A 20,278-nucleotide genomic window follows, 5' to 3' on the forward strand; every position below is an offset into this window, starting at 1 on the left:
TAAAGGATGAGCAAGCAAATAAATCCTACATAAATGAAAATTGTTTATGCTTTCTGTCTTGTGGGAATGTGTTTGAAAAAGCTTTTTGATGCAGTTCTCTAACTGGTTGGGTAAATGTGCCCTCACTTACCTCACCACTGTCTGTAAGTTTGTGGCAGGATTTTTGTTGCAGGTCCAGTTCTCTTAAACTTTTTAATTCTAGTACTAATTATAGTTGTGGGTGAGTTTAGGACAGAGAAATAAAATATTTTTTGTCAAATTAATTTTTGACTTGTAGATTACAACTTTTCTGCCTCTTTGAATGGCCTCTCCCCTCATCTTTCTCATTTTGAAGCATGCTTATAAGAAATGGTTGTCTAAGTCACTTCATGCTTACTAACGTGAAGCTTCCAGACACTGGGATAAACTGAAGGAGTGAGGAAAACAAACAAACAAACAGAAACATGGGCCAAAAGTGTCAAAAGCTTGCTTCATCATTGTTGGGTGGGATTATGGTTGATATTTTTCTGATTTTAAAACCATACTGTTCCAAAAAAGTAACTGGAAAAGAAAGCTGGTCGTCTTGTATACATAAAATTGACAGGATAGTGATTATCCTGTATCACATAATGCAGGTAATGTGGTAAGGATATATGTATATATTTTTTTTCATTTTTCTCCGTCATAAAAGTGCTGTCAGGGGAGCTTGAAGGCATCAAGCCTCTTATCTTCAAAAACTAAAAACAAACAAGCCTGCAATGCTTTTGGAGATGAAAAGCACACATACAGCATCTATTGTCTGGCTTATGTGCTTTGACAGATTTTTTTTTTTTTCCTGACAATTCATGCCAGATATATTTTACATCTCAGTATATGGAGACACAGACAGCACAAGCTTCTCCACCAATCATGTGTAGCTGTCACCGGGATGATAAAGTTCTGCACATGCTATTGGTTGCCTAAAAAGTGGCGGCGGCAGTTCTTTTCAAAAAGCTCAGCATTTTTTCTTTTTATGTTGTTTTTTCTTTTTATTTATTTATTTTTTGTCTGGATGCAGCCACACAAAAAAGCAGAGCACTCAGAAAAAATAATGCGGTGTGCAGGAATGCTTCTTTTTATTGGTGGTCATGGGAAACGTGAGGGATACTTTATCACATTTCAGCAGAGAGAAGGACAAGCAGGGCAGAGACCTCCACCTCCGAGTTTAGTTCAAGGTATTGTGCTGCTTTAATCACTGAAAACTCAGAAATAATTGGAGGATTTTCTGTTGCTCTTCTGGTGAGACGTATTCAAGAGAGAGGCCAGAAAACTACTGTTATATTGCTGTGTCTTTTTGTTTTTTTCCATTCACACGTAAATATGACTAAAACTGGAAGTAGCTTTAATTCTCAGTTATCCATGGAGCATAGCTTGATATTTTATTGTACGAATTCCATGCTCAAAGGAATAAGAGAAGGGTTATACTTACTTAATCCTACCAGCCTAGGATTTATTAGATTAATGATTTTGTTTACAAAATTGCACACAATATGTAAAACATAGTACAATACAAATATCCTCCTGTGCACAAGTGATGCACCCTGTTATAATTATCCCACTAAATCCCTGCACTTTGCAAAAACAATCCCTATGAGTTTGAATTAACTCATCTTACCAAGTTTTTTTTAAACTTGACTCTTAAACACATACTCGGTTTTCCACCACAAATGGGTTGTCAAAGTGCTGTGCCGGGTCTCAATATATCAAAGCAACCCTTAAACCACGATACTTTCACCTCCACCTCCAGAATGGTGTATTTGGTTTAGGCCACATCTCCTCTGTTCTTGTGTCCACTTACATTTTAGTCTCATCTGTGCAAAAAAACCCATTATTCTAGAAGACTTTTTGTTTCTGTGGATTTTGTGTTTTTCCAAGTGTAATTTTTTTTCTTTTTTATGTATTACATGGATCCAGTTGCATATACAGTAGTTTTGGATTAAGAAATATCCAATGTGTGAATTTCTTCAGGTCAATAGGAAATGTTTTTCCTTCTATGAGATCGTTTTATACTAATGTTGGAGATTAGCTTGCTTCAAATCCATATGGACTGTCAGAAAGTAGTTTTACGTTTTACTGATCTTGCCCAGTCTGAAAGGGAACATTTTCAGAGGGAGGGGAAAAAGGATTTTGTAAAGTATGCATGTTTTGACCCATATTTCTGACTTTTTTTAAAATATGATCTAGAACATAGAAGTAAGAAAAATATAAAAAGCCGAAGATCGATATCTGTCCCTTCACTGCTCCTATTTTCTGCATAATCTCTTCTACTTGTTTACATATAGTCTGGATGTTGTGCAGCAGCATCCTTCTTCATATCTTTGTGTCCATTGTTCTATCTGGCCTCACTTTCCCATTTTCAGTTGACGTGGCACACATTATACAGAAACGCAGACGTCACTAAAACCTGTGGGACGGCTTTGTATTCCCAAATTTTATTAAGATGGAGAATGAGAACAAATGGCAGACGGTGGCCTGTCATCCAGGTGACTAGTTGCTCTCCAGAGATGAGCTCTTGCTGCATTAATGTTTCTTTTTATTTTTTTACATTTTTACTCAAGGACAATTTGTGGAGAAATTATGTCGGACAAAAAGTTTTGTTTTTGTTTGGGGTTACTAAGGTGTCACAGATGGTATCGTACAAATATGGAACATTGTAAATGCACCAACAAAATTCTGGTGGGAACTTTACTTGCTCTTATTATGAGGACTAATATCATATTAATTAAGGCCTTTAATGATTTATTCAAACTGGTCCATTTTCAGGATTATGCAACATAACACTTAAATCTTTGTTTTCTAAATAATTATGAAGATTAAGTCTAACGGTTTTGCCCCTGTTAGACTGATCAGTAGAACTACGGGAAAGTTCAATACACTCTGTAAGGATCTAGCACGGAGGATTGTGTGTTTAGTAGTGACACGTTACACATTTGTACCAAAAATATCTGATACACCCGGCAGTGCAGTACGCAAATGTATCAAACACATATGTAGCTTTGTTTTATACTAGAACAAGTGTATAAGGTTTGTGTGGAACTAAGTGTGCAGATTTAAAAATATGACACTAGAAGAAAATGGAGAGGACTCCCAGCTATCAATAAATTAAATGAATTAAATTTTGTTCTGTTAAAAAAAATAAGCATAAGCTACAGAAGTGCTTTTCTTAAAATTCATATTTCTAAAGTTTTTTGTTTTTTTCCCCCTCAAATTGTGAATATTTTTAGCTCAGCACTAAACATATGATAGGTGATTTCTGAGACCTCTTTCTTGGAGGATTGAAGTACTAAAAGCAGCAAGTGTGTATTTTACTCAAAAATTCAAAATCTCAGTACCTTATTGATGTAACATGTGACCCTATTAATATTTAAACGCATGTTTTGTCTAGCACATTTCATAACGGTTAAAGTAGAGATTTTCTTGATTTATTTTTATTGTACCAGTCTTCTGTCCTTCAGTCTGCCTTTCCCAGTTTGCTCCCATCTCCTTTTCAACTTGCTTCCACTTTCGTTGTCTTTGTTTAAACTGCAGGGCAGCGGGCAGTATCAGTGAGAGTATCATGACTGTCGCTGTTCTCGGAGGAAGTCCTTGATAGCTTCCAAGGACAAGTTTGTTTCTTGGCCAGCTGACAGATTGTCAATTACTGGGACCGAGCGAAACTTCCTTAGGCATGCGGATATCTTCTCCAGCATCAGATCTGTACCAGATATGGACTGCATTTCTGGCTTCCTAATGTCACCTTTAGCCTTCTGAAAGAAAATCATTGGTTGTCTCTATAGTTACGTTTCATTCTCCAGAATATTAAATCCATTCTGCTGACCCTGCTAAGATGAAGTGTCCCTATTTATGAATGCTACCTATAGCGACTTCTATCCGGGAAGTTTCAAAAAATTGTGTTTTGACAATGTTCAATAGTAGAGGTTGGGGGCGACAAGTTGAGTGTCTCCTTATATACAAGAACTACCACTTGACCTAAAAAATACATAATTGCACTAGTTCTGAAGATTCTATAGGTCAAAGTTTGTTTCTGCAGTATTATTAAATTTCTTAAGTGGTCTCAAATTAAATATGTCAGTCATGGTATAAAAATAAACTTGACAGGAAAAAGACAAACTGCTGAGGGAATTCAGCCATTTGATTGAGGTGTGTTGGGGAAGGCATGCATCTAAAAACTGCAGAAGGATAGCTCTCAAGGACTGGACTTGGGCACCCTTATTATGGACATTACTTTTTTGTGTTTAGTTGTACTCTGCATGGAATACACACCTGACATTTGTAACAAATTAAACGTTGAATCAAATCTGCAGGTAATTTTCAGCTAGGCACTCCTGTAGGGATATTAAACTTTTCATTGTTAGACCATCATCTTAATTTGTTGAATTGGAGACAGCCTCACAGTATTGCACACTAAAGATAAATCGTATCCCCCAAGTTAGCCATCAGCTTGAGACACCACCCAATAAACCCCTGCATGAGGGTGTTTGCTACAGATATATCCAGAAGAGCTGCCATTTTCTAACCTTGGGGTATGCCTATCTGTTTTGCTATCCACCATGCATCATGCATTCCAATTATACCTGTATGCATGTGTGCACCAGTTAGAAAACACAAAACTAATCTTTTGAAGAAAGGTAATCTATTCTTAAACTTAAGCTTTTACTATGAATGTTACTTTTTTTCTCTGATGAGCTCTCTGATTACTTCACCTTCTGCTGGAATGTGAGTGTGTCCTCTGTTCAAACAGCTGGACCTGCAGCTTGGAGGGAAACATGCCAGCTCTGTCCCTGTTTGTCCATTCACATGTCGTTTGCTGTCACAGCTGTTGGGCTTGGTCAGGAATGTCCCCCTGAACAATTACTTGATTAGCTTTCTGAGCACACAAAAGCACAGCCAAGGTTTGCTATAATACAGCTTTGTCCCTTCCCACCCCCTAAAACACACAAACACATATAAATGTGGAAACGTGCCTGCAAGGGCAAAAGCATGCAGCCTCTTAAGAGAGCTACTTGATTTGGTTTACTATATAGCATGTGCTCAGAGGTTCTTGCATGCACACACACAGCCGCATGCTGTTGAAGTCATATTGGACCGCCAATTCACTGCAGCACACTAATGGCTTCTTTGCTTCAATGCAGAAGCTCTGCTCAGCTGCTCTGACAAAACGGTCAGAGTTCATTCTCATATCCCAGCAATGCACAATTTTACTTATACAGTTGCTGGAAAAGAGTTTGTCTTTGTCAAGTCTGGGGGAAAAAAACAACTACAGATCGTTTTCCAGTCAGTGGATGCGCTTCATGCTTCATCACTCCCAAGTTTGCTGTCATAACGGCACTCTTCGGTGTGGATTCTGTTGTTGAGGGAAGAACACTGTTAGCTGTTTTCACAGTCTGTGTTGGTGTTGCCAAAGTAAGCACAGAGTTGTAAGAAATATGTTTGTCATTGAGGCAAAGAGTGAGTGAAAGCAAGACTCTTGGTCAGCTGCCATGGAGGCAGTAAAGTCTGTTTTATTTTGAGATTTTAAAATATCATTGATTTATGATACTTTCACTGTAAGAAGTAAGAGTGTTCATTCTCTAAGGATTACACAAACACTGATTTCACCTCTAGTTGCACTGATGTTGCTAAATGCTAATACAGTGCATATTAAAAATGCTTTACAATGCAAACTTTTTAAACATTTTTGTTTGTAAAATGGTGAAACTTGAAAGTGGTCTCCCATGCAACAGCATGATGTCACCTTTGCTGTCACAAGTAATTAGCACTAATGGCAGCAAAGACAGAAATGGTCTTTTTGAAGGTTTCACATATCTTACATTATAATTAGTAAAGTCAGAGCTGGTTCAAATCTGATGGTCATTTTTACTAAAACCAGAATTTATAAAATGACTGCAAATTTCTGACCAGTCTGTTTATTGTACTTGCATAATGTCTTGTGTATTATGAAGTTTTCTTGGCATTGACTAGGTTAATCTGCCTATGAGGAGGTGTAGTGCAGACATTGGGTGTGATTAGTTAGGACATGATTGCTCATTTGGTGACGAGCTCCCATCGTGACTTTGATCAGCCTCTAATTAGCTTGCAGAGAGAGAGAGGGGGGTCTCCTCCCCCAGCACCTGTCGCTGGGACTCCCTGTGTGAATTCATTTTTTCTGCACTCTGAAAATGTCCTTCCTCATGGCAGCTTTTACTTATTAGTCATAATTATTAATTTTAATGAGCATGTCTGTTAACTTTAACATTACCGCAAAACCTAACAGCTTTAACACATTTTAGCGTTTTGCAACTTTATACTTCAGTGTAGTTTATAGAGATTTTATGTTACAGGAATCTCAAGTGGAAGCAACAGAATACGTTTTCAATTTTCTTGATAAAAATCAGAAAAGTGGCATAATGCCCTTTTTTATTTTTTAGAATACCCCTAAAGTCTAGTGTAACCCTTCGCTGTTTACAGAATAATCTACTTGCATGTTATACAACCTCAGAGTAAATACAGCTGATTTGGAAAGGTCTTCTGAGATTTTACATAACATTTGTGAGCCAGCAACATCACAGAGACCGAGGAACGCAGCAGACAAGCCAGGGATAACATTGTGGAGACATTGAAAGCAGGGTTCGACTATAAAACAATATTCCAGGCTTTTAGCAAGCAGAGGGCCACAGCGATTGTGGGAGAACGTGTTGAGGGAGCTACTGTCAGTCACTCACTCGAGAACTTTTTTTTTTTTACAGAGGAGCTGCAAAAAGAATGATGTTGACATAAAGCCAAAAGTATTACTGTTTAACGTTTGCTGCAAGCCATGTGCTGTACATATTAAGCACATGGAGAAGGTTGGTCTGGTTAGATGAGAGCAAAATTGCACATTATTCTCAAAGCAACATCCACAAGTTCATTTGGGAATCTGTGAAAATAAATTTGATGTTTACATGAAGCTCTCCATCCAAGCCAGCTGAGCTTGAGCTATTTCTGATGTGTAAAGCTTCTGGAAACAATCCCTACAGTATACCTACAGAGTTGACTCAGGTAGCTGAATACAAATGCATGCCACAAATAAAAATATGAAGTATTTTTCTTGCAATTTATTCAAGTACATGTTGGTTCATCACCTAATCCAATAACAAATGCATTAAAGAGTTACAGTGGTGTGAAGAAGATGAGAGGGCATCAATACTTTTGCAAGGCACTGTGAATGTGATTGCAAGTGATATTGGTTGTGCTGATGACAGAAAGTCGGTGCAGCGTGAAAAATTAAAACAATAACAAACAAAAATTGTTTCTTTGAGGAAATTTGCACACAGATGGTATCTACGCAAACTTCGACCTCCAAGGATTGGGAAACCTGAGCAGTTAAAGATGGTCAGACTTTATTCAAATACTGACAACTGTAAAATGTATATTATACATGTATTGTTACCATGCCAACCCTAAAAATTTTAGACTTTACAACACTTACCTGTTTCATCAGAATCAGTGTAGCAGATGGTGAAGAAAAACAAAACATGGCCTCAGAGAACAAGTGACTACCCCAATGGTGAAATTTTTTGTTTACTCGTGAGCAGTTAGGTCTAAGCATGCAAGTATGCTGCTATTTAATTGGTACAAAGGGGAATATTGCTTGCCTTGACTTTTTTGAGTTTAAAGACCTTGACACAGAGCGCTGTAAATTAGTAAATCTTCTCCAAATATAAACCCTTCTAGCAACTCTTCATAGAGAAGTTGGCAACAAATAAACCACTGAGATGGGGGATTGTGTTTGTCAAACTCAACTTGTTGATTCTCCATTGGCCACATTTTTCTGTCTTATGAACAGCTTTCATCTGATGTTTCTCTCTGCTCCTGTAGGAGTTGATGACCAAGCTGATAACTGAGACTCCAGACCATCCAATCCCATTTCTTATTGATCACCTGCAGACCAAGCAAGACAGCCCTGGCAAATTGCACAGAGCTTTCTCTGGATCAGCAGCTCTGTGGGCACAGAGTTCCCCAGGTTGGTAAAAACACACATGCAAACACACATACTCACACATGGCCTATTCTGTGTTTACCTTGAAAGTATGAACTTGCATGTGGGAAAGGTAACTGACTGAATTGTGATGTAGCTGCATGCTGGAAAACCAGTGGGATTGGCTTGCTCCTATGCTCAGTCACAGTACTAACCGGTCTTAGCAACACACAAAAACGTGCAACTTGTCAGAATTTAACAATTGTAGAAACATGTCTCCTAATAAACATGTCTCCAAATACAGTACTCAAAATACCTGTGTTAGATTTTAATATTGGGCTAATGAGAAACTAACTTTAAAAACCTCCTGATGATTACATTTTGGCTAAAGGCAGATGTTCTGGTTGATTTTGTTCTTTTTAAACTTAAAATTCAGAAATGCTTCAGTCTGTATTGAAAATGAATGAAAAGTATTTCTTTGGAAATGTTTTCTGAGATTTTTCTTTGAAATCATGTTAAATTTAGGACACAGCTCAGCAAAAGTGGTTTAAACATTTATCATTTTCATCTTAATGAGCACTCTTGCGACCACCACCATGTTGTGTTCAGGTTCATACGCAGATTTAGTTTTTCACATTACTTTATTTAGGAATATCAAAGTGAAGGGACCTGAATGCAGTTTCACACACTTTTTTGATCTTGTTTTCTGAACACTATCCATCACTTTCCTCTCACTTTCATGAAAATACACTGAAGTATGTAGATGTAGCATGAGGAAATTTGAAAGGGCTCAAGGGATATGTATTCTATCATGGTACTCTATTCCAGATGAGCATACATTTACATCCAAAATATCAAGGAAGCTTTCCACAGTATATATGTATAGATGCATATCTTGAGAGTCTTCTCAAGACTTGTTGTCCCTTTCTGTCCTCACAGAAAACAAAAACACTCGAAGAGAATACAGCAACTTTGAGAAGCCATGGCAGATTACTCCAAAGAAACCAAAAAAGTCAAAGAGTGACCTGGCTGTTTCAAGCATCTCTCCACCTTCACCAGAATCCAAATCTTGTAAGTTTAATTAACTCCAGTCGTCTTTAAGAGTTTACCTTTGTGATTGTTTTGCAGGTACCATTGATCCTTCTGACTTGCTCGCTGTGCTTTAGATCATAAAGTTGCACAATTTTAAAACATGTATCACTTGTTTCCCAATTACATGCTCCGTAGACTTTCATCTTCATTTTAATTTTAGATAATTATGTCTAATTAAAGTTAGTCACAGTGTCCTCCTTCCAGTCTTCTGGAGCCCTGCGGATGAGTTCATTATAAAGTGCCTCCTCGTTCATTTTCCCCCTCCCTGCTGATACACACTGAAGTGAATTATTCACAAGCTCCTAACATATTCGCAGAATAAGATGTAGAAACTTGGGTACTTTCTCTTTTTTTTGTCTTCCTAGCAAGTTTGGGAATAAATGACCATAACTGTGAAGTTTGACTGAAGCATGAGGCTGGAGGCAGTAAGGGCGGGTCAAACGGGAGAGGCAGCAGAGCCACAGACTGCCTCAATAATTTAACACCGAGCTCCGTCACTGCCAGACCAAGTCTATTTTAGGCTGTGGTCGGAGGAAACGAATGTGGAGATGAGTGGAGCATGTGCAGTCAGCAAATTGAAAAACAAGGAAGCAAATAAAGAGTCTTTTGTAGGTGTTGTGCATCACAAGCATGCTCAGTATGAACAATATTAAAGCTACAAGTTGGGTGATATTAAATATGCATGCATAGAAGCCTGAGCTTATGAAAATGTTTATATAAAAAGTAGGGCTGAATAGGATTGGGATATGATGTCGGTGTTTTCCAGGGTTTAAAAACAAAATAAGAGTATTGGAAATGGTTGTGTTGTCATATTTTATTCTCAGGTACATTTTTATTTTTACAGAAAGTCGGTGCAGTGTGAAAAATTAAAACAATAACGGCAAACAAAAATTGTTTCTTTGAGCAAATTTGCACACAGATGGAATTCCTGATTCCTTCTTTAAACTTGCCTGTCCTACCACTCACACAGGAGCAAGAATCAAGTCAAAACTTCTCACAGGCCTAAAAATGTCAATCCTTTTCTTTAACCTGCTGTACAATAAACTAAGCATGCAATATTTTAACTTAGAAAAAGTAGTTGTGGGCTGTGTAAAATATTGTAGATCAAAAATGTAAAATGGGTTTTTCATGTCTGTTTTAAAAGAAAGAAATGCAGTTTGCAAATTTCTTTTAGCAGTTTATTCTCAGGATTGGCAGCAGGTCTTGCTTGTAAATTCTGCTTTTAGTCAAAATTGACTGAAACTGAACTGTTGCTCCAAGTACACTGTTGAGTAAAAGTCACTTGACAAATGCAGTATTAACTGTGAAATTAAAGTGAAAAATGTGAGTATTGAAGGACTGATTCTTTGTTTTGTACATAACATTTTATTGTAATATGATTTTAATTTGTTGGTAAAGCAACCTTTTTCCAGATGATAAAAAATACTCCCCATCTTCATCAGCCTCTTGTGCTTCGAGGCCAAATTTGAATTATTTACGAATTGTGGTTCAAGGCCACTCAAAATCAGTCCAGGAGTTGCAAATGGCTCCCAGACCACATTTTGGACATCCCTGCTTCATGGGTTATTACTTCCACTTTATTTCCTGTCTTTATGTCCTGGTGTCACTACTTCCTATCTTTCATGTTTCCTTCCTGCCTTGTGTCCTTTCTTTTCCTCCTTGTATTCTTCCTCCCTTCCTTGATTCTGTCCTCCCTTCATTGCATTCCTCCATTGTGCACTTACTCCCTTCCTGTCTTGAATCCTATCTTTCCTTCATTTTTTTTCTTCCTATCCTCTAGACGTATCTACCTTTAATTAATCATGATCTCTTTAAATTCCAAAGTGAAGAACTGAGAGCCTAAAAATTGAGTGTGAAAAAATCTATAAATTTAGCATGAGAACTGTAGGAACCCCAGGGAGAGAACGGCTCAGTAGGGCGATAAAGAGTAGCAAAACTACACTGCAGCAACACCAAATGCCTCATGTGGGTTTATGCCTCACATGCTCACTTCTCTGATGTAAGCTATTAAGAGTCAGCGCAACCCTTTGTTTCTGCAGTATGACACAGAGGCGAGCACAGAACAGAACAGCCCATTTTTTCTCAAAGCTAATGAAATATTTTTTCCCCCTCCAGCCTGGATTTGCCAGAAGCATTTGCTCTGTGCTTACAGTTATTTTAACACCAAGCAGCTTAGTCAGGGTAAACAAGAGCAGAGGACAACAGACTGTCGCAGCTCTGCTATCAGATATACACTATGGACTAGATTTGTGACTGCAGGCTGTTGCTTACTTTGTGCAGGTTTTTATTTACACATTCATTATACTCATTCTAATGTGCTTTAGGTTTTGTGGCAACAGAATACATTTCTGGTGTCTTCATAAGCCATTTGCCTTTTAATGTTTTTTTTCAAACATAACTGTGTGTGAGCACAGTAATGTTGGATCTGGAGGATCTGTGAATGGCTGTTGCTCTTTCCCTTTCATTATTATTGTTTGTGTTAAACGGTTTATAAATTACCCATCGTTTAAAAGCAGCTGGTGCAGGATCTCATTGCAGTATGTGGGTCATTTCCTGAGTTGTTATGTGAATCAAAGACAGTAACAGCATCTGTCACCTGGCCTCAAACCAGAATGATCAGTCCGTCTGGAACTAAAGCGATGACTTTTCTGCCAGTGCTCCATTTCACATCATCTTGCTGTCACAGTAAGAGAACTAGTTTTATACAGTTTTTTGTAAGGTGGAAAACTAACACTACATATCACCCTGAAGACGTCATGCCCAGTTTGAAGAAAGGTGGTGGCAGCATCATGTTGTTTGGATGTGTTTTTTTTTTTTGAGCAGGAAATATTCTAACAATTGATGTGAAGCTGAACAGAGCTACATAAGCAATTTCATTTCAGAGGAACTTAAGATTTCTGACCCTGCATATTACGCTCAACCAACCATGACCACCTTGAAACATGGAGGTGGCAGCATCATGCTGTGGGGATGCTTTAGTTCAACAGGAACTGAGAGGTGGGGCAGAATTGATGAGAAGGGTTTAGTAAAAGTAGTTCCACGGTATATTGACAGAGGGGCTAAATACAAATGCAATGAAATGACAATAAAATACGTTGAAGTTAGTGGTCATACTATGGCAAACTGTGTAAGGTTTAAGGCTGAATACTCTAGTAAGGCATTTAGTCTGAGGGCTTTTATCTTAGAGGGCAAAACAACAGCTTTCTTTCCTACAGGAAGCCATCCTGTCTGTTTTTCTGTTTGTGATCTCCAGTGCCGCGATCAGTGGAGTACCCGTCCTGGGACTGGAGGGAGAGCCGGGACTTTGATGAGCTCAGCCACATCTTGCAGGAGAGCAAAAAGCTTGGCAAAGCCCTGGAGAGCCTGTCACGAAGTGAGTGACTGCACATCAGCAGATTGCATGTGTGTGTGTTGTACCCAGCTGACTCTTATACTAATATACACACAGTTCTGGTTGAAAGTTTCTGAATCATTTATTTTTACATATTTATGCATGAATATGAGAGATGATATATATATCCTATGGTTTTTACATTTTGCAGTTTTAGAGTGTAATTTAAAAGTTGACTAATCTGGGTAACCATAAAATGTACTGTATAGTATAACAATAATAAAAAAATTAATGTTTTAGATATTTGCTCCTTAAGTAATAGCACTGTATCGTAAACATACAATATAAGCTGAAACACTTACTTGGGAATTAATGGGTTAACTAAACAGGTGAACTTTCCACTGCACTTTGCATCTGCACCTTCTGTTTATTTATAAAATAATAATTAAAGCTGTTAGTAAAGCTTTTAATTTTTCATGGCTGTTCAGCAAGGTTTCAGAAGCGTTCCTTTGAGATCTTGATTCATGCTGTCATGAAAGCATCATTTAAGTCAATCATTGTGCCTAGTTTAGTAGTTCTTGCTAGTAGTTCAACATTCTTGAAATAAAAAGCATCATTTTAATTCTTTAGATTTTTTGTACTTGTTTTTTTCTTTTTTGTGAATAATAGCCTACGTTTCCTTTTCTGAGTTTTACCCAGTGTGGTTTTCTGCTGTAGACCATTGGTTTCAAGATTTATTGTTGTGTTCGCCGTCAGTATTCTGCATAACTTTCTTCTAACCTTTCTATCATTTTGAACAAATATGTTCTCATCTGACATCTGATAACTATGCATTTTACTCAACTGCTGCTCTCTGGATCTTTTTCTCCTGCTTTTTCTCCTACTTGAGAAATTTAACTCAACTTTTGGAGAAAAAAAAAGTTTAATCATATCTAATTCAGTATTTATTATTTGGGAGTGATTTATAATTCAAAATCTTTTAAAATTAGATTATGATTTACGAATCATAATTGAACATGGCATTTATGTAAGTCAGGAAATTACTATAGTTGGTGCAATTGTTAAAAAAAGTCTGAAACAACTGGAATTGTGATGAACAAGATGAAGGCTAAATAGGATAAAAACTAAACTTCAAGGCATATTAATGAACTAAAGCAAAGATGGCATCATGGGGTAACATTTTTTGTTTTTCTTTTTCAAATAAACCACAATTTATTGTAAATCCATGGGAAAAAACAAAATGACTAAAACAGATGATCTTAAAAGCTCTTTGGAAGAAAAATAGGATTTTAAACTGCTTTTTTGCTTCCCTGAGGTGTTAAATTCTGCTGCCATTTTCTTTGCAGGCATTGCCATCTCTGATGAGCTTGACCAGGTAAGCAGATATTAAACAGCTAAATATTGCTAAAATGCATGTCATGATATTAAATTAAAAAGATTAAGTATCATAATAGAATACCAGAGTTGTTTTTTTTTTTTTTTTGGTTGATGAATAGTTGAGCCCAACATTATTCATAACCCTGTAGACTTGGATATAAATTAATCTTTTAATTTTACCAACAGGTTTCTTCTGACTGGAAGCCATATTAATGTTTTGGAATAGCCCAACTACAGTACTGACTCGAGTCTAATAGAAAGTTTGCATAGGCTGCTAAAGATTAGGGTGATGGCAAGGAGGTCTTACAACCTCAAAGACTTTGAGCTCTCCATTAAAGATACATCGTCACTATACCAGCAGAAACATACAGAAGGCTGGTCACCATTTGAAGAAAGATTCTTGATTGCTGAAATGCCATTTCCATTATTTACTAATAGAAATAATTTGGTCATGTCACTTATTAGTATAAGTAAAACAGATGCATAATAGGTTTTCAAGACCAGTACTCCTTTTCCATGGTCTTTGATTGTCTTCTATGAGATGCCCGTCTAATTTCTCATCATAGACGAACTTCTTGTTTGAATGAAAATCATTTGGAAATCTAAATCTGCCAGCGGTATGAATCCTTTTGGGCATTACTGTATATGAGAGTAATATCCCAGTAAGCATGTCCTACATTACTGTCTGCCGCTTTGCTGTGCTTCTCACCCAGAAACATTTTCCTCGAGTCCTGCCTTTGTGCAATTCTCTCAAAACACAATAGTGCAGCAGCAGCCGCCCAGGCTGGAACGGCTCCATTTTGAAGCGATGGCTTGTGATGAAAAACACAGCATGTTCTGACTAGCACATTTTGTTAAATGGGACACTACATTTCCAGCATATTTTGAAGGGATTACATAGAAAAATGTAGTGAATAAGCAGAGGTAGTTTCCCCTTTATAGAGCTAAATGTTTCTGGCCGTCTTTGGGACAGAAATCTGGCAGCGGGATGCGTTTTTAAACTGAATTGTTGAGTTTCTAGCAGTTCTATGCATGTCTGTTGCCGTTTCAGCATTTTTTGGGGTACAACGCAGTTCTGCGTCCCCGGGTTGTGGGCGAGTGGGTCGGCCGCGAGGACAACGACGCTGACCCGCTGGCTGCTGAGATGCTGCACCCTCCCGTCCCCCGAGCTAAAACCGAAGTGTGCTGGAGCAGAGAGAACAGCCCTGTTCGAAGGTTAGTGACCTGATCTGTGTGGTGGGAAAAAGAAGCTGAAAACTTTATAAAGTTCAGTGAGCTGATGGTTATTTAAACACGAGGAGGTAGTCTTATCATTGTGCCAGCCTGAGGAATGCCCATCTGAATGGCTTTGATAATCCCATTTCAAAGGCCCACTCCAACATGCTTGCCATGATATTGCCTCAACCCAATTTCACATTAAAGCTAACCTCATTTCTCTGCCCTCAATGCCAAAGGAATTTGTGTCTGGTATTATAAGAAGTATCCTCTACTGCAAAAGATATCTGCATCCTGCATCGAACTTTCCGAAAGCTGCTTTTTTAATTTATCTTATTTATATGGGGACAATTTAAGTTCAGTATTTACTCTCTCGCTATTCAGTCCTGTTTTTTCTTTCTCTCACTCTCACATGCTTCAGGTCATCAAACATGATCAAATTTCAATATCAGATGAACACAGCCTGAGTTGTGACAGAAAGCACTTTGGAGGTGATGATTTTTTTTCTCATTAGGGAAGCTATTAAAACTAAGTCTAGCCATTTAAGGCTAGACTTTGATTAGACTTTTAAAAACTTTTTTTAACCATTCCGAAATGAACTTGGTGATGTGCTTTAAATAACAATTCTGCAGCCTACCCCATTAGCAGAACTGAAGTTTTTCAGCTTCAGATCAGAAACTAATAGCTGCATGTTTTCTTTCAGGATTTTTAGGTAGCGAGCAGAATTCATGATTTTATTAGTTACTGAGAGTCGTCCACATCCTGAAGTGCAGAGCTCTTGTGAGTTTACAGATTACTTTCCTAAAAGGCCACATAAATATTTGCACCTTTTTAAAAATTTTATTAAAAAGAAAATTAAAACACCTTTCCTTTTCATGTTTCTTTTTTTTAGAAACATGAAATGTGGAAACATTAACATTAAGTGATGTCAATAATACTTTAGATGTTTTTGGTTCTTTGATGCGTATCTCCAGTGGTCATTGGGCCAGAGAAGCTGGGTAAACCCTGGACAGGTCGCCTGTCCATCACACAGATGCATACAATGAAAACCATGCATACAAACTCACAGTTAAGTGTAATTTGGAGAAATTAGTTAACCTAACCATCTTTAATGACTTAACATTATTAAAATTTAATTGCTACAACATCTCTGTTTATGGATGCATCTATGAGAAGACAGGTAAAGAGCCAGAACTGTTTTCTATGGGAGAGAAATAACATGTTTTCTTTTTCTCTTTCTTACTTTATGTCATTATGCTTGCAAACTATTCAGTCTAAAAATATCAGCTTTCCCCTACAGGAATGAATGAATATATCCATTTTTGTGTGCACAGGCCTGCTTTTGTTTCCCTCTTTTCTATTTGAAACAAGGCCCAACATGATTCTCAAATGGTACAAAAAGTCAATTTATTAATTTATGTTTGTTTGATATATATTATATATATGTACAGTATATATCACATATAATCATTCAAGTAGGTTTGCGTGAAACAAAGGCTTGGTAATTGTCAGTTGGTTCTGATAGCATAGTGGCTGGCGTTCAGGAGAGGCACTCAAGAATGAGTCTTAATTTGGATCCCAGTATTTTTGCATGAGTCAATTTGCACTGTGTGTGTCATAGGGCTGGTATGACTAATTAAAACAGGGAAAAATATAAAACCACACATCATGCACAGGCCTCAGCTGACACAGACACAGGTTATCCCATTACGATGCTGTATAGGTGGATTGTATGGGGAAATCACTTGATTTAACTGGGAAATGGAAGAGTGTGTGGGCTCACTTTGAGACCTGTAGAAAACCAGCACTGTCATATTCTGAAAATGCCAGCTGAGCCTAATCACATTTCTTTAATGCATCTAACCTTTTACACTTAGCTTTTTATTGTAGCTCATCTGTCAGTGATGTGTATGATACAACCTCATATCCTAAGGCTAAGGACTCACAGCATGTTTTAAGATTTTCCCTGCTGACACACACCTTATTTACCTGAGTGGGTGTTTAACAGGTTTCTGCACTTGTTGGCATGTTATGAAGGTAATGCAAGGATTTGAATTAGGTGTTCTGGAGCAAAAGCGCTCAGGGCCAATATGAAGGATTTTAGGCCCTGGGGTATAGGAATGAGAACCACTCTGATAGCAGGCAACACCGCCAACTCAACAAAACCATTGATAAAGATTTAAAATGTATTTAGATGATTTGCTTAAATGAGATTTTCTCATTTAATGTGTAACAGCAGCACACATTGTACTTGGTTGCCTTCTTTAAATATATTTATACTTCAAAGTTGCAAGAACAGATAATCTTGTTTTCAAGCTTCATGTTGAAACTAGAGATTCAAACCATTAGAGTTCAGCTACTAAAATTTGAAAAAGACTCAGAGAAAGTATTTAACTGCACACAGAAATAAACTGAAATAATAAAGTGCCGATCACTTATATTGACCTATTTTCCTGTGTGCTTTTTGTCTCCAGTGGCAATTCTCTCTGTCCTCGTGTTCAAGCAGATGACACATCTGTTGTTAATGACTTGTACAAAATCAAGCTAAACCAATTTAATTAGCACAACTACCACACAGCGAGTATGACTAAGTACAGCATCAGTCATCTTTTGACCTCTTTTTATTAGCTGTAAATAGAAGTCATTAAATGAAGATTAGGATCTAATGAATACTCTTGCAGGGCTATGATCCACAACCCTCATCCAGATGGATAAAGAAATACATTTTCCCAGTGTAATGCGGAAGCTAGCCCTATAAAGAGTTTATTGTAAAAGAAGACTGATTTTGGTTAGTCAGCGATAGCTACATTTTAAATGAAAAGTAGAAAAATTATTTTAAGCAAAAATGGTGGAAAAAATTTTTCAATCCTTTGACTTGTGCTGCAGTGAAAGGAGACACAGAGGAAGATGAATTCTTGGATACTGGTGCATTTCCAGAGCTGCAGCCTCTCAGGATGACGAACGTTAGCCATGGATTAAAAATGAACCAGGAATGAGAAATTAAGACTTATAGAATAAATATTAAAACAATAGTATACCATTATGAATGGGCTATCTGGATCCATTGTAATGACATTAGAACTGGTTTATGTGCTCTATTTTCTTAGTTTTAGTTGGGTTCAGCAGTCTGACATTTTAGAGAGCTCTGTAAAGAGACTGTTGCAGTAATTAATTTAACTAATGATGAATGATATTCGTTGCAAATTTCTCTTCTGGCTTCTTAACGCTTATTCCAAAGCACAATATTGGAGGTGCCACTGGTTTTCTGGTGCTGACCAAACAGAACAGCGTTACACATTCAGCATAAAACGTCAGCTTGTCTTCCCGTTTGAAAGTTTTGTTTCTTAGTTGTCAGTGCCTGCACCACTTGCACAATCATCTCATCTTATCTTCCCTCCACAAGCCATTTATAAGAAGGTGCAATCCACCTTTGTGACACCTGAATTTATTTTATGACTACTAAGCAAAGACATCAGTCATATAAATCTGAAAACAATCCAGGCAAAAGCAACATTTTGTTTATTCCCAAGTCAGCATAGGGAAATGCTGACTTGGCAGAGCCACACACCCGATAGATTACAGATGCAGAGGATTATGCTGATAGAACTTTCTAACATCACAGAAACAACCAATTCAACTTCTAAATATTTTTCTAGAAATCATGTTATTTTGGTGTAATTCTAAGGCTATTTGCTTTTTTTTCTGCCCCTAGTTTGAAGATGGAAACAAAAAGCAAAGGGCTAAAAGAGCAGCAGCAACATCATAAGAAGCTCTTGGCAGCCATGTTGTCCCAGGACTCCTTTGATTCGGTCAACAGTCCCGCTTCCTCTGTCGTAGAAGAAGAGATTGAGGACGAAGATGATGCCATGGAACTTCTGGGTAATGTCACAGCAATGCACTGCTTTCAAAACTGCAACAGATTTAAACTGATATGTCGGCAAAATGTTTTCTGGTTCTTATGGTTTCGGTTGTTTTGCTCTGTTATCTCCATTTTTTAAAACTCATTTTGGATTAGTTGTAGCTCTATTTAGCTTATCCCTGTGTTTGTCTGTTCATTTTCCTCAGCTGCATTAAGCTCCCAGTGACTGTTTTATGTCAGTGTGATAAACCCACTTGTTCCTGGTCCAACTAATCAGCTCCTCTGTATTTGTAGTTTGTGTTTTGTTTAGTCATTATCAGATCACCTTGTTACCATCTATATATATATATATTTATTTATTTTTTGTTAAATCTTCTTTGACAAAAAAAATCCTGCCTACATACATCTTAAATTTGAGTGAATGTCCAAACAGTTTGAAATCCATTAGTTTACAGTCAAAGATTTGCCACTTGGTAAAATCATCATCCAAGGCAGTGGACACAACAGCAATTGTGTCTGGTTGGATTACTCAATATAGAGAAATTGCAAAAACTCCATCTCGCACTGTAGTCAGTTAACATGTTAAGCATTACAACTCTTGATAATTCCTCTTGACTTACTTAGAAGTGCTATCTGGAGAAAGCCACTTCTTTCTAACAAGAATATCAGCATGGCTTTTTACTGTGCACGCCTGGTATTCAAGAGGGTTATGAACCACAGCTGTCTGAAAAGAGCTAAAGTCCGCAAATACTTGAGACCCCCTATAAAAATACTCATAGCTGTCTATTTTGATACTTGATACATCAAATATGCCTTAATATGCATTTAATATTTACAGTGTAAACTGTTTCAACACTGCCACAGAAACCAATATCTAGAGCCAATCAGTTCCAAGGAAAATAAAGGCTGGACTCACTGCTTTGCAAAAGGTAGCCAACAGCATGTCAAGTAGCATTATGTCAAGGCATTTCACCTGTGCAAGCTGCACTTTAAAATGTTTAGATGTGATCTAAAACCATTCTGCGAATACTCTGATTGCTCACAAAGAATTCGGAGTCATGTTCCAAAAAATACATTTGCTAATAGGTGAATTTGCAAATACTAGACCTCAAATAGGTAGAGTTCCACACTAAGATATTGAAAACAAAGTCTTTTCAACAAATAAGACCACAGTAGAGATCATGTGGTATAATGCTTCTCAGACCGACTTTTTAGCAAAGTGGTGGAAGGATGATGGTTGGGGCTTGTTGGACACCTAGTGTTCATTGAGTTGACCATGAACTGCTCAGTATACCAAATATTTTAAGGACAATTGTGAGGGCATCTGATGGGCTGAGGTTGGGCCTGAGGCAGGTCATAAAACAGAACCAAATCTAGAATAGGATGACTAGGAAGGGGGAAAAATTGCAATGGAAAAATCAAAGTCCAGCCCTACTCTTTATTAAAATGT

General features: G+C 37.5%; 1 protein-coding gene across 1 annotated transcript in view; it reads left to right on the plus strand.

Moving 5' to 3' along the window:
• c21h8orf34 (chromosome 21 C8orf34 homolog) overlaps positions 1-20,278 on the plus strand; it is an 87,290-nt gene that overhangs the window by 9,929 nt on the left and 57,083 nt on the right. Inside the window, exons 2-7 of the mRNA XM_023326729.1 lie at positions 7,855-7,999; positions 8,894-9,025; positions 12,300-12,419; positions 13,724-13,752; positions 14,806-14,969; positions 18,682-18,848. Coding sequence (XP_023182497.1) covers positions 7,855-7,999; positions 8,894-9,025; positions 12,300-12,419; positions 13,724-13,752; positions 14,806-14,969; positions 18,682-18,848 — 757 coding nt within the window. The remainder of the gene's footprint in view (positions 1-7,854; positions 8,000-8,893; positions 9,026-12,299; positions 12,420-13,723; positions 13,753-14,805; positions 14,970-18,681; positions 18,849-20,278) is intronic.

This window comes from Xiphophorus maculatus, chromosome 21 (genome assembly GCF_002775205.1).
Source record: "Xiphophorus maculatus strain JP 163 A chromosome 21, X_maculatus-5.0-male, whole genome shotgun sequence".
In the NCBI taxonomy this organism is placed as follows: domain Eukaryota; kingdom Metazoa; phylum Chordata; class Actinopteri; order Cyprinodontiformes; family Poeciliidae; genus Xiphophorus; species Xiphophorus maculatus.